At 42.6% G+C, this 15,234-nt stretch overlaps 1 protein-coding gene across 5 annotated transcripts in view; it reads right to left on the bottom strand.

Moving 5' to 3' along the window:
* Positions 1-13,721, bottom strand: part of CDK15 (cyclin dependent kinase 15) — a 161,786-nt gene extending 148,065 nt beyond the window's left edge. For all 5 annotated transcript variants that reach the window (XR_012849506.1, XM_075829738.1, XM_075829739.1 and 2 more), the window contains exons 1-2: positions 13,470-13,721; positions 398-429 (exon numbers count right to left, since the gene is read on the bottom strand). Coding sequence is in view for 4 of the 5 variants with exons in the window: in XM_075829738.1 (XP_075685853.1) it covers positions 398-429; positions 13,470-13,596 (159 nt within the window). In the remaining variant the exon portion in view is untranslated. The remainder of the gene's footprint in view (positions 1-397; positions 430-13,469) is intronic.
* Between the last annotated feature and the right edge of the window lie 1,513 nt (positions 13,722-15,234).

The following is a 15,234-nucleotide window of genomic DNA, read 5'->3' as shown; positions in this document are numbered from 1 at the left end:
TGACAAAGACCCTTCACTCACTATGGGTCGAAACGTTGCTTGTCGTTTGTGGATGTCTTGACAATAAAACCACTTTGATGATTTGAAGACGTGTGCTGTTGTCCTACTACTTCTTTGGATATACACTCCGATCAGTCATAAGCCACAAGCGTACAAACATTTCACATTAACCACGCAGCAAATGGGCCTGTGTGGTTTTAAATGCCACGGCTGAATTTCAGTCTCAGTCCAGCCCTGGCCTTATTCATTCTAGCGGAATCATTTTTAAGTTTTTGCCAAAATGCTAAAAAAAAAGGAAGGAAGCAACTGTGCAACAGCAAAGTTATCGCAGCCTGACCAAAAATGCAGCTAAAAATTACTTATGTATTCCAAGGTAAATGCCAACTTTTAACCTTACCTCTTCATAGCCTGTATGTTTTTGTTTCAAACCTATGAAAACAAATTAAAATACTGAATTAGAACACAATTTCTAACATATAAAAGGAAAGCAGCATTTATTTCAATTGTGTTAGTGGTGACACGAAATCCAATGTACTCAGACAAGTGATACTTTCTGATGTGAAAACATTTTACATTCCATTTCTTTTAACATAACTGTATTATTGTGGTTGTCATGGAAATAGCACTGAAAATAACCGAGCCCGGGGAAGAGACAGAAGGCTTATTTATCTTGTCAGGAGTACAGCACTTATAATGGATTTCTACTGATCATTCCATGTATGCAAATCACTGTATCCACGATGTGTATGAGAGCAGAAATCCCACATGATTGGCCAGAAAACCACATTTAGAAAAGTGATGAATTGTCTTCCTGGACTATTCCAACACTGCAACATTCCGAATTACGACTTTCTGGATTGTTTTCGGTCTGTAGAAAATAGATTTGTATTCTCCATACTTGAATATTACAAATGAAACCATGCATGACACTGGTCCTTCCATCTTCTACATTTATATTAAATGCATTAAGGAACAATATTTTTTTAATATCTTTGTAGGTAAGATCTTTCAGACTGGACTCCAGAACAGGAGAGAGATATGTACAGCTACTGTGTTTAGCTCAGAGAGGATTGCATAGACTGATACATTGTCAGAAACCCCCTGCTGTGGGCAGCACTAAGTCGGGTTATTAGCCTTTAGGCTAGGGGCTACACGGCAACTTTGGCTGCGACACAGGTCGTGCTGCCAAAGAGCACTGTGCGCCCCTGTGTGCATCGTGTATAATTAAAGTCAACGCGGCTGCATTGCGACCCGCAGGTTGCCGCATCTGGGACCCGACAGTCACAAGAAATCCTGCAACACAGCCACATTGACTTTAATTCTGTGCAAGGCAAGCAGGGGCGCATGGCGATTTTTGGCTGCACGACCTATGTAAGTCGCCATGTATCCCTAGCCTTAAAGAGGCTCTGTCACCAGATTTTCAAACCCCTATCTCCTATTGCAGCAGATCGGCGCTGCAATGTAGACAACAGTAACGTTTTGTTGTTTTTAAAAAACGAGCATTTTTGGCCAAGTTATGACCATTTTTATATTTATGCAAATGAGCCTTTCTTAAGTACAACTGGGCGTGTTTAAAGTTATGTCCAACTGGGCGTGTATTGTGTTAGTTACATCTGGGTGTGTTTACTTGTTTTACTAGCTGGGCGTTGTGAATAGAAGTGTATGATGCTGACAAATCAGCATCGTCCACTTCTCTTCGTTATCACCCAGCTTCTGGCAGTTCAGACACACAGCGTGTCCTCGCTCATCCGACGCGATGAAGTTCCTGTGGGAGGAAGTGAGTGACATCACAGCGTGATCTCGCGAGGACACGCTGTGTGTCTGTGCACTGCCAGAAGCTGGGTGGTAACGAAGAGAAGTGGATGATGCTGATTTGTCAGCATCATACACTTCTATTCACAACGCCCAGCTAGTAAAACAAGTAAACACACCCAGATGTAACTAACACAATACACGCCCAGTTGGACATAACTTTAAACACGCCCAGTTGTACTTAAGAAAGGCTCATTTGCATAAATATAAAAATGGTCATAACTTGGCCAAAAATGCTCGTTTTTAAAAATAAAAAAAACGTTACTGTTATCTGCATTGCAGCGCCGATCTGCTGCAATAGGAGATAGGGGTTTGAAAATCTGGTGACAGATCCTCTTTAAATGTAAACCAGAATATTTTCATATGCTGACATCAAGCAGAGATCTTAAAAATAGTGAGCCACTGTAACAAGTATAACTGTAACAATTATATTAGAAAGTTGCAAAACTTTTTGCTATATAATAATAATAATAATAATAAAGTTTTGTTAACATAATGCTGGACAACTCTTGTAATAGATACATCTTCTTTTATTGTGTAAGTCCCCCTCATGGAGGGGGGGGGGGTGATGCACTGTGCATTCTGAAACCTTTATTAATAATAATGATAATAAAAAAAAAAATAATAATCTTTATTTATATAGTGCCAACATATTCCGCAGCAATTTACAATTCAGAATGAACATGTACAGACATCAGACATTACATAGTGTCAAAACGAATTAACAATTTAAACAAGGGAATGAGGACCTTGCTCGCAAGAGCTTACAATCTATGAGGAAATGTAAAAAGATCTTGTTTGTACAATGGTCCAGCCATCTTTTATACATATGGGGTAGTACACATAAAGCTGCATGAGTCGGTCAGCACCCAGTGTCTGTGTATGACAGACATGAAGTGCACTAGGGTGCAAAAAAGTGTGGTGATACTGTTTAATGAAGGGATCAGTTTCAGTTTTTGAGGACTAAATGTTATTGGGGGCAGATGATGGAAAGAAGTCAGATTAGAGGATGTGATAGGCTTGTCTAAAAAAAGATGTGTTCACAGGGCACGGTCCGTGATTACGGGCACGACCAGCCGCTGACAGCCGCGGACAGCCACCCGCATAAAGTATGGGAGCACGGTCTGTAAAAAGCGGGGCCTATCTGCTGCACGGACACCTTCCTGTAAATATACGGGAACGTGTCCGTGAGCAATTAAATTCCAACCGTCACAGTTTTAGTCCCCATGCACACGACCATAATTACGGATGAATTCTACAGTCGTGTGCATGGGGCCTAAAACTGTGAAGGTTGGGATTTAATCTGATTGTCTGGGGTAGCGCATTCCAGAGAATTGGTGCAACACAAGAAAAGTCTTAGAGACAGGAGTGGGAGCTTTAGGTTATGGAGGATGTCAATCTTAGATCGTTGGCAGAACATAGAGCACAGGTAGGGTGTAAGACAGAGATTAGAGGAGATGTAAGGGGGTGCAGCACTGTGGAGAGCTTTGTGGGTGAAAGTAATACATTTACATTTTGTTCTAAAATGAATGGGCAACCAGTGCAGTGACTGGCACAGTGTAGACGCGTTTGTGTAACGATTGGTCGCAAAGATGGGCCTGGCTGCTGCATTCAGAGTAGATTGGAGAGAGGAGAATTTAGTGAGGGGAAAACGGATTAGTTACAGTAGTCAAGACGAGAATGAATCAGAGCGACAGAGTTTTGGCTGTTTCCACAGTAAGAAAAGGGCGTATTCTGGAGATGTTTTTCAGGTGAAGGTGACAGGACAGTGCAAGTGATTGATTGGTTATGTACACCGTTGAAAAAAAAATTCTTTTTTAATAAATCAATGTTGTATGTGGTTTTAAACAACTTTTAGGCTATGTTCACACAGGGTATTTTGCCGAGTTTTTTGACGCGGAAACCGCGTCGCAAAACTCGGCAAAAACGGCCCGAGAACGCCTCCCATTGATTTCAATGGGAGGCGTCGGCGTCTTTTTCCCGCGAGCAGTAAAACTGCCTCGCGGGAAAAAGAAGCGACATGCCCTATCTTCGGGCGCTTCCGCCTCTGACCTCCCATTGACTTCAATGGGAGGCAGGAGAAAGCGTATTTCTCGCTGTTTATGCCCGCGGCGCTCAATGGCCGCGGGCGAAAAACGGCGCGATAATCGCCGCGAAAATCGGCGTGCAGGGAGAGGAATACCTGCCTCAAAGTTCCAAACGGAATTTTGAGGCAGATATTCCTCCCCCAAAATACTCCGTGTGAACATAGCCTAAGACTGACTTTTATTAAAAATGTTTTTACTTTTTAAAATATAGCTTTTATGTATCCTGTATACATAGAAGCTGTATCGATCCGTCAAAGCCAATTCCGTCAGTTCAGCATAACTGACGGCCGCGGCTTTGATAGAACGATACAGCTTCTATGTATACAGAAAACATAGAAGCTGTATCGAAAGAAAATAAAAATAATAAAAGTCAATTTAAAAGTTGTTTAAAAATCACATATTCACTAAAAAATTAATGTGTACAAAGATCGGAGTCCAACATAACCGCAAGCAGGCGTGCTGCCTAGGAGTTAAAGGACTACCACACACTGAAATGGAAATATCAGGTTTAGATAGTTAGTAGATGGTAGAAACACAAGGATCCCAATTTTAGAGAGTTACTGTTTTAAATATGGAGAGGACAGGATGTATACAGCGTATCTGCCCTGGAGCCAGCAGGGAATTCCAGGGAAAAACCGCAGCAAATTGTGGTGCAGTTTATCGCACAGGAATGTCTGCTGCGGAAAACATCAGGGTAAATAAATACAAAAAAGCTTATACTTACCTATAGTCATGGCGATGCGTCCCTTTGATGTTCTGCAGCCCGGCGTCCCGGGATGAATTTTCATCCCATGTAACCACTGCAGCCTGTGATTCACTGCAGCAGTCACATGGGATGAAAAGTCATCCCAGGAGGACGGCCTGGGCGGAGAAGCATAGAGATCTGGGCAAGTATAAGCTTTTTTAAAAATTTGCTGAGTTGCAAATCTTGCGCCACAATCGACGCAAAAATTTCAACATCTCCTATTTGTTGCGTGTTTTACCTTCCCACTGAATTAAATGGGGAAAACATGAATCAGAAACGAGCAAATCCGCTGCATAAATTGATATGCTGCAAATTAAAACAACGCACCACAGGTCAATTTGTGAACGTTTTTTCAGCAGATTTTTTTATGCAGCTTGTGGATGAGATTTGTTAAAATCTCATCCACTCTGCTGCTACTGTATTATGCTGCAGATTTTCCACAATGAAATCCGTTGCGGAAAATCCGCAGTATTTATGCTATGTGTGAGCATACCCTAGAGATGATACTGGAAGCCAAATCTGCTGTTTGTAGAGCTGTATGTAGAAAAAAAAAGGGGAGAGGACCTTTGACTGAACCCCGATGAACCCCAACAATGAGGGGAAGAGGAGAAGAAGTAGAACCAATAAATAAATAGAAAGCCAAGAGAGAACAGTATTCTTGAGGCCAATAGAGTGGAGCATACGCAGGGCCGGCCTTAGGATAGATGGCGCCCCATGCAAAATTATCTTTCGGCGCCCCACCCATCATAAAAAAAATGCCCCATAAAAAAAGTATAATGCTCCCCACAGTATAATGCCCTATATAGTGCCCCCACACAGTATAATGCTTCTTTAGTGCCCCCCATACAGTATAATAATAATAATATTTAATAATATATTATAACCCCTTCAAGGACACAGTATTTTGTCCTCTAATTATGCCCCCTAAGTGCCACACACAGTATATTGCCCCCTGTAGTGCCCCTACACAGTATACTGTCGGCATAGTGGCCTCCACACAGTATAATGCCCCCCTCCCCTGGCTGCCACACACAGCCCCCCTACTTGTAGATAGTGCCCCCCTGTATATTGTGCCATACAGCCTCCCTGTAAACAGTGTCATAATCCCCACCTCCTCCTTGTATATCGTGCCATACAGCTCCCCACCTCCTCTTTGTAGATAGTGCCCCCAAAAAAAAGAAATTGTACTCACCTAGGATCCGTTTCCACGATGAACTGAGCTACTCCACGACGGGATCCTTCCGTAGGCCGGCGTAATCCTGTAGCCTAGTACAGAGTTTCTCAACCCTCGCACCTATCTCTAGAACGGGGCCCCCTAAACCACGTTCTAGGTTTCTGTGCTGTCCCGGCCACTTGATTGCACGTGGAGTTACTGAAACAGCGTAGCTCGCTGAGCTACGCTGTTTCCGTAACTCCCATAGAACTGAACAGTAGTTACGGAAACAGCGTAGCTCGCATGCTACGCTGCTTCCGTAACTGCCATTCACTACTGTGGGTGTTAGGGAAACAGCGTAGCTCAGCGAGTTACGCTATTTCAACAACTCCACATGCAACCAAGTGGCCTCTGGTTCAAATCCCCTAGGGGAACTAATAAAATGTGTAAAAAAAAAATGTTAGATAAGTTTTCAGGAGTGTAAATAAAAAAATATTAAAAGTTTAAAAAAAAACAACTTTTCCCATTTTTCCCCAAGCACAATGTAAAAAATAAAATAATTTGGTATTGCTGCGTCCGTAAAAGTCCGGTCTATTACAATATATCATTATTTAACTCGCACGGTCAGCTTAAAAATGTAAAACATCAAAATAGTTTTTTGGTCACCTTAGTGCTTAAAAAATTTAATAAAAAAAAAAGTGATCAAAAAAATCGTATGTACCAAAAAATGGTGACAATTAAACTACAGCTCGTCCCACAAAAAATAAACCCTCACACCGTTCAATCGATGAAAAAAAAATATAAAAATGTATGGCTCCCAGAATGTGATGAAACAGAATAAATTCTGTTGTCTAAAACTTGGGCGCGTCTTATGGTCAGGTGCGTCTTATAGTCTGAAAAATACCGTATATCATTAGCTAAAATATGGCCATGTCAATGTGCCCTAAGGCTAATTTTACACCAGATTTGTGAAAATCTGCTATTATTTACAGCAAAAATTCTATATGTTAAAGTAGTTTTTTTAAAATGAGCAGATGGATCCAACTATATGACATACAGTTACATACATTTTATGAAAATGATGTATACCTTAAAGAGATATTCCCATCTTAAACATTAATTGCATCCCATAAACATTAAATTCAACAGGGAATCGCCCACTGTGAATTGCAGGACCACCGTTCTGCCAATAGGTTAGAATCCTGTGGAGAATGCCAAAATTGTTTAGGCTATGTTCACACGGAGTATTTTGGGGGAGGAATATCTGCCTCAAAATTCCGTTTGGAACTTTGAGGCAGATATTCCTCTCCCTGCACGCCGATTTTCGCGGCAATTATCGTGCCGTTTTTCACCCGTGGCCATTGAGCGCCGCGGGCATAAAACAGCGAGAAATACGCTTTCTCCTGCCTCCCATTGAAGTCAATGGGAGGTCAGAGGCGGAAGCGCCCGAAGATAGGGCATGTCGCTTCTTTTTCTCCGCGAGGCAGTTTTACTGCTCGTGGGAAAAAGACGCCGACGCCTCCCATTGAAATCAATGGGAGGCGTTCTCGGGCCGTTTTTGCCGAGTTTTGCGACGCGGTTACCGCATCAAAAAACTCGGCAAAATACCCCGTGTGAACATAGCCTTAAGGTGGGAATACCCTATCAACTGGATTTTCTTTTAAAATGTGTAGTGTGAACATTGCCTTAGTCTCTCCTAATTAATGGCAAACTTTTCTGTGTTCACTTATTAGATAAATGTATTTATTTAGAAATTTATACGAATATATAAATATATATATAGCACACACACACACACACACACACACACACACACACACACACACACACACACACACACACACACATTATATAATGTTTTATACAATGCATTCAACATTGTAATTTGTAATGTCATATCCTAGTGTCTACGAAATGTAGGTCCAGAGAGTAATAAGTCTTTTAAGACAGGGGGTGATCCTTCCCCATTCAGTACCATATGTTAATGCTAGAGAATCTGACAGATAATGATCCTAGAGCTTTACTGGATGAAAAAGTGATAGTATGATAAACTACAAAGTGTTACTACCCTAAAGATTGCGGGATACAAAGCTTCCTGTGACATAAATCATATTCAAGTCATTTCTATTTCAGTTGTTTCCATTTAATGATCTATTTGAATTCCGGTTTTGCATAAACACATTAACCAAAACTTTGTAAAGCCTACTTTTCAGATGGATTATCCTATATTGGTGAGTGGGGAGATGGTAAATCTGTAGAGGTTTTTCTCTATTCATTAGTTAAAAAACCTCAAAGTAAAAATGACATAACTTTCAAAAACATGCAACTGTCTGAGAGAAGATAATCTTATCTACCCATTCGTTTTCTGAAACAATATATGTTAAAATATGCTATGGTTAGGAGGGGAAAGAAAACAACCACAAAATAGATACTTTTTCATTCCATATTTATGACTACTGATTTGAAATACTGGTTTAGCTCTGGTTTAAAAATAAAAAAATAGAAAAAGGCGTAAATAGCTATCCCCGAATATCTTCTAATTAGAATCTCTCCTGATTTTTATAGTGTTCCAAAATTAGCCTGTAGGGAATTTCAGGTTTGGCTTGTTTTGCCTTTAGGTCTATAGACACACTTGCAGATACAAGCTATTGTAAAACATTTCAAAAGAGTAGAACAGCCTACACTGTACTCGCATGATAAAGGGTGCCGTAAACAGCAGCCTGTATTCTGTTGATGGATATGAATGTTTTTCAAAGAAGATAGAGGGTCCTCTTACAAGGCCTAACACGGGCCGTGTAAACGAGCACTGATCAATGAGACAGAACGTTGATCGGCGCTCGTTTGCTCCTTTCACAAGGAGCTATGCAGGGCCGGCCCTAGGATAGATGGCGCCCTATGCAAAATGATCTTTCGGCGCCCTACCCCATCATTAAAAAAAATGCCCCATAAAAAAATTATAATGCCCCATTAGTGCCCCCATACAGTATAATAATAATATTTAATAATATAATATATTACAACCCCTTCAAGGACACAGTATTTTGTCCTCTAATTTTGCCCACGGTATTATGCCACCTGTAGTAACCCTACACAGTATAATGTCCGCTTAGTGGCCCCCACACAGTATAGTGCCCCCCTGTAGATTTTGCCATATAGCCTCCCTGTAGACAGTGCCATAATCCCCCACCTACTTTTTGTAGATCGTGCCATACAGCCACCCCACCTCCCCCTTGTAGACAGTGCAATACAGTCTCCCACCTCCGCCTTGTAGATCGTGCCATACAGTCTCCCACCTCCCCCTTGTAGACAGTGCCCCCAAACAAAAACAAAAATTGTCACCTAGGCCCCGTTCCCATGACGAACTGAGCTGCTCCGTGACGGGATCCTGTAGCCTAGTACAGAGTTTCCCAACCTCCTCAGACTCGAGGCAGCACTGGAAAAATAAAATTTCCTCAGGGCCCCCCTACCAAAAATTGTTTTGAGAAAGACAGAAAACGACTAAGAACAAGCACTGAACTCGTAGGGTATGTTCACACACGTTTTTTGTAAGGCAAAAAAAATCTGCCCCAAAATTCCTTCAGCAACTGACGCGTTGTGTGACCTTTTTTTTGTGTTTTTTCTTAAGCTGTTGAACCGAATGACGCAGGAAAAAAAGCTCCAAACGAGAGCCGCAGGTATTTTCTGACTCCTATTAATTTCAATTGGAGGTCAGAGGCGGAAACCACTTGAAGACCATCAGCCCCCCACTCACAGTAAAATGACCATCAGCCCCCCACTCACAGTAAAATGACCATCAGCCCCCCACTCATAGTAAAATGACCATCAGCCCACCACTCACAGTAAAATGACCATCAGCCCACCACTCACAGATTCCCCCTGTAGGTAGCGTCATACAGCCCCTTGTAGGTAGCGCCACACAGCCCCTTGTAGGTAGCGCCACACAGCCCCTTGTGGGTAGCGCCACACAGCGCCCTTGTAGATAGCGCCACACAGCCCCCTGTAGCGTGCACCACACAGCCCCCTGTAGGGAGTGCCACAAAGCCCCCTGTAGGGAGTGCCACACAGCCCCCTGTAGGGAGTGCCACACAGTCCCCTGGTAGGAAGTGCCGCACAGCCCCCTGGTAGGGAGTGCCGCACAGCCCCCTGGTAGGGAGTGCCGCACAGCCCCCTGGTAGGGATTGCCGCACAGCCCCCTGGTAGGGAGTTCCGCACAGCCCCCTGGTTGGTAGTGCCCCACAGCCCCCTGGTTGGTAGTGCCCCACAGCCCCCTGGTTGGTAGTGCCACACGGCCCCCTGGTTGGTAGAGCCACACAGCCCCCTGGTAGGTAGTGCCACACTGCCCACTGCCCCCTTGTAGGTAGTGCAAGGACTACGAAATGACCCTGATAGCTGGTGGGCAATAGACATTCAAAAAAGGACAACTATGCAGGAGCACTCAAAATACCCAGCTTTCCCAGCTATCAAATAAATGTGTGGAAATAAACTAAGATATAACTTTTATTTAATCTAGCTAAAAGGATTAATCTACTATGCTAGTAGATAGCAGAGCAGGGAGCTACCCACCTGCTCTGCTATAGTGCCGTCGCTATCGCTATAGCAGCCGCAGCAGGTGCTAGCGGTGCCACCGCCCTCATGCCCGGTGTCACCACTGGCAGCCGCTATGGCTGCTACAGCGGTAGCGACGGCCACTAAGTGAAGAAGCGCCCAGGTGGAAAGGCGACTGCAATTAGTGGGTGTATCCCCGCTGGTAGTTGCAACGGCGCGGAGATACACACACCCGCTGGCGCCCCTCTTGCAGTGTGGCGGCTGGCGCCCTGTGCGACCGCACTGGTCGAACATAGCTAAGGCCGGCCATGGAGCTGTGTATGGGGACAAGTACTTGTTACTACGATCGCTCGTCCTGATACATTTCTATCATGTCAGCAGCACGTCTCCCAGTTTACACAGGAAGATCTGCTGCCGACGACGATAATATTTTCGACTGCATAAACCATACTATCAGCCGATGAACGAGCCATGTACGCTGTTGATCCATTGTGCAAGGGAGGACATTGCAGCTTTTATTCGGTTGCAAGTAATGAACATCCTTGCTTAGAAGAGTGTATTGTGTAGTAGCCGACACTGCGCAGGGGAATACTTTGGGGGACCCAACCAGCACACTTTGGGCTCCAGAGGGATTACCACCCCCATCATATAATTTAGGAACTGAACTACCTGAGCCGAATATACTTGCAAATACGGAATAGCCAGATAAGTTGATACAAAGATCCAGACTCCTGCTCGCATTTTGAGCAAATATATCTCCTTCCCGGACAATATTTGGCTATTCTAGATGTAGTCAAGTAGGCCCGATGTAGAATGTACATCTGAGTAGCTCTTTTAGTGTATCTCGGGGAAACTTTTTTAGGGACTGCTAAAAAATCTACCCAATCGTCCTTGGATATATCGCCCACTACCGATTCCAATTTAGTCTTGCTTTGTACTGTTATGGTATCTTGGCAGAATGCTTTTTATAAGCACAGTGGGGATGCAATCACTGTATTGGGATTAGTAAGCATGACACAGTTGGATAGAGCGAAAAAGCATACCATTGGGCAAAAAAACTCATCTGCAAGGTTTTAAGTTCCGTGGGAGCCAAGATCTGCCTTAGATACTGTATACCATGGGCTACATAGCAGGGATATTTAGTAGCTTAGGCAGCTGATTATTGTGCCATATGGGAGTAAAGGCGTTAAAGGGAGGGTTACCATAATTTCGCAGAGACCCTTGCCCAGACAAGTCTGGCTTGAAACAGAATATAGTTACTCTGAGGATACCCGTCCTTTAGTCATCACTGTATGTCGAGGATCTGTAATCAGTGAAGGCACAGCATCTGTTACAAGTGCTAAGAATCTGTATTTCTCTAGACCCCTCCCAATGAGCAATGTGAGCTAACATGTATATCGGGGCTTAATGGGTGATATACCGGTTTTTGGCCAGTAATATAATTTTAATGAGATTGAGTCGACCAACAACTGACAGGGGTAGCCGGGCCCAGGATCGTGTTTGTATGTATCCTACTAAAGGCATGATATTCAAAGTTTAAAAATCTGTGATGTGCCTGAGGACCTCCACCCCAGGTATTTAAGAGAGCTACACCATTGTAGTGGTGGGGTCACTTGCTCAAGTCTTTTAGGAAAAAAAGTCAAGGGGTATTATAAGGGATTTAGCCCAGTTGTTCTTAAGGCTGGAAAAAAAACACATATTGTTCTGTTAAATATAGTGTCCCCTGCAAAGAGAGACCACATATAACACAGGGGGAAGGAGTCAAAGAGCCAGTCATTGACGTTGGGGCATGGTATAAGCGACATACTCAATCTATGTATTTAGGACCAAATCGAAAGGCCTCAAGCATGGCCCATAGATATGGCCATTTGACATTTGAGTTGAAGGCTTTTGTGGCATCCAGTTATGCTACCACTCTGGTTCTGGCATTGCCATGTCTGGCTTGTATACTAGTGTATAGACCTGACTTTTAAATGCATAGAAAATAGGATACCATAAACAGCAGCCTATATTCTGTTGATAGGCCTGCAGATTATTAGCAATAACCTTAAGCCCAGGACGAGTGATATCAGATGCTGTTATAAACTATATATTATGTTATACTGTGAGAGCAGGTAATGTTTCTCATTGACTTAAGACAAAACTTTAGCTTGGCGAACCAGATACAAGGCCTTTCTAAACTTTTACTGAAATAAGTTACATAACTACTGGTGTACAATATTTATAGTTTAACACCTAATGTATAGAATGTTTGTTATGGGATCCAAACATGAGGTGCAGCGTTCTAACAATGAAATTATATATTGGAGAGGGAGTGGATTAGGGGAATTACTAGAATTAACCATTAAATTAATTTATAAAACACAGTAAAGTGCAATATAACCGTTTCCTTGGGTCAGTCAAATGAACATGCTATACATGTGATCTTTACACTACCAACGTTTGTCACACAAAGACCTACACAACGTGTAACCCCGATTCTGTGCCGGTGAATTCTTAGGGGTAAACACAAAAAACTGTCACCCAAGGGACCCTGGAGACAAGAATTCGGCTTGGAAGCTTTTATACAGGCCCTTTGAGGACTTTAATTCAAGTGCACAAAAGCATCCCACATTTCAGCGTGCCAGAGCAGGGACCCAGTTACAGCATGGTTGAAAGATCAGGGATTACACATCTTGTAATGATGCACACACATGTATTTATCTGCAATAGTTACAAAAGAACTTTAACGGAAATGCACTGGACGTTGCCATTAATACACTGACATATGAGTAATATCAAGATAGCAAAGACCGTAAATATCTGCAATATCTTCAACCAATTATGCTAGAGTAGATTTTCACTGCCCGTTGTTTAACCCCTATCTGTGTTCTACGGCCTGCAGTATATCTGTTATGTAATGCATAAAACGGGCTTGTTCAAAGTGTTAACCCTAGAAATGGTGGTTCCTAGTGCCTCACCTTAGTAGTAGTACTCTACTGCACACCTGGTTTATTCGACAAGCAGTGCATAACTGCAAGCTACATAGGATGGACATTTAAAAAGGTCATCGTCTTCTGCAAGGTATTAAAACCCTATTGAAATGCTCTCCTTATATTATGAAAAGGCTGAGGAGAGAGGCACTTACCCAGGCGACAAAAGGCCTCTGTGGCTGCTTGCCTTATGTTCTGCATGATGGACACAGAGCGAGAGAGAAGAGAGGAAACAGGGAGAGAAAGAGAGAGATCGAAAGAGAGGCAGGCTGCTGTGTTCATCACTGCGCTAGCCGTGGTATAGATAGACTTGGAAAGGATAGTGGCAGTATATGGGCACGGAAGGGAGGAAAGAAAGAGATACACATTGCGTTGATTGCTTTTGAGTGCGGATATAGAGATAGCGTGTGTGTGTGTGTGTGTGTGTGTGTGTGTGTATATGATTTATTCATCATCTATTTGCCTACAAGTAATGTGGCACATCTTTGACATGCTGCAACACAACAATTATTAGTTCTAGATCATAGGCAGGCATACCGGTACATGAGATCTTCCCTTGACAAATGTGTTTACCGAGAGATATTGAAGGCTATATCCTATTACTAACATGACAAGATTCATTATGCATATCAAATATGGTAAAATAAAATGTCTGAAAAATGTATAGGGACTAGTGTCGTCACGATACCAGAATTTGAACTTTGATACCGATACTTGGTGCAGTATTGCAATTCTAGATGCCAAAAAGATACTTTGCCAACAATAAAAAAAAAAAAGTCCTGTCATTTTCTGATGTAAGACACGTGGTGTTTTGAACCTCCATGTGCCTCACATTAAGTCAGGTCATTTCACACGTTGCGTAAATACTGCGTTTTTTTCTCAATGGAATTTGTAGCAGCAAAGTGGATGAGATAAAAAAAATCTCATCCCCACGCTGCGTAAATACTGAGCAGAAAAAACATTCAGAAATTGACCTGTGGTGCAGAATTTTATTCCGCAGCATGTCAATTGTATTTGCGTAAACGCTGCTTATTTGTTGCAGGTTTTCCCCATTGAATTCGATGGGAGGTAAAACCTGCAACAAATAGCAGTTGTTGCGTTTTTTGCAGCGGATTCACAGCGATTCCGCCGCAAAAAATGCAATGCAGAATTTTTTTTTTAATACTTACCCAGGAGTCTATGTTTCTTCCCCCAGGACTGCCTCCTGGGATGACGTTTCAACGCATGTGAACTCTGCAGCTAATCACAGTCTGCAGCAGCGGCCACATGGGATGAAACATCATCCCAGGAGGCCGGCCTTGATGAAGTCAGAGGGCCGTCCTCTTGGTATAATACTTCATACCATGTGACCACTGCTACAGCCAATCACAGGCTGCAGTTTTCTCCTGGGATGAAACGTTCCGGGCGAGAGAATGCACAACAGTTTGGTCCGTTTTTTTTGCCCGGAATTCCCTGCGGCGGACAGGGCTGATAGGCTGCGTGCTTTTACGGGGAAAATTTTGAACATGGAAGTTCAAAATTTATAATACCATGTGCCTCACATTAGTGGAAGTGAAAAAAAGCAGTTTTTAATTTCTTTTTTTTTACACCGTACACATTATAAATGAGGCAAAAAAATTGTTGTGCCGGCTATTATGGTCGCAACAATACCAAATATGTGTATATTATTTTATGTATTGTGCCTTTTAAAATAATGTTATTTATTGTAAAAAATGTGTATTTGTATTTTTTTACAGATTTTTTGTACGTAACATTATTTTAGTACTTTTTAATTTTCATTTTTAAACTTTATTGTACTGGTTTATATCTTTTTGATCGCGGCATTCAAGGGGATAACAGCGGAGATCAGAGGTTGCCCTGATCTCCGCCATTAGAGTGGTGCTGCGGCTGTGTATTACAACCACTGCTCCGCTCTTAAGC

The sequence above is a fragment of the Rhinoderma darwinii genome, chromosome 6 (genome assembly GCF_050947455.1).
Source record: "Rhinoderma darwinii isolate aRhiDar2 chromosome 6, aRhiDar2.hap1, whole genome shotgun sequence".
NCBI lineage: Eukaryota > Metazoa > Chordata > Amphibia > Anura > Rhinodermatidae > Rhinoderma > Rhinoderma darwinii.
This window is presented reverse-complemented; position numbering and strand designations above follow the sequence as displayed.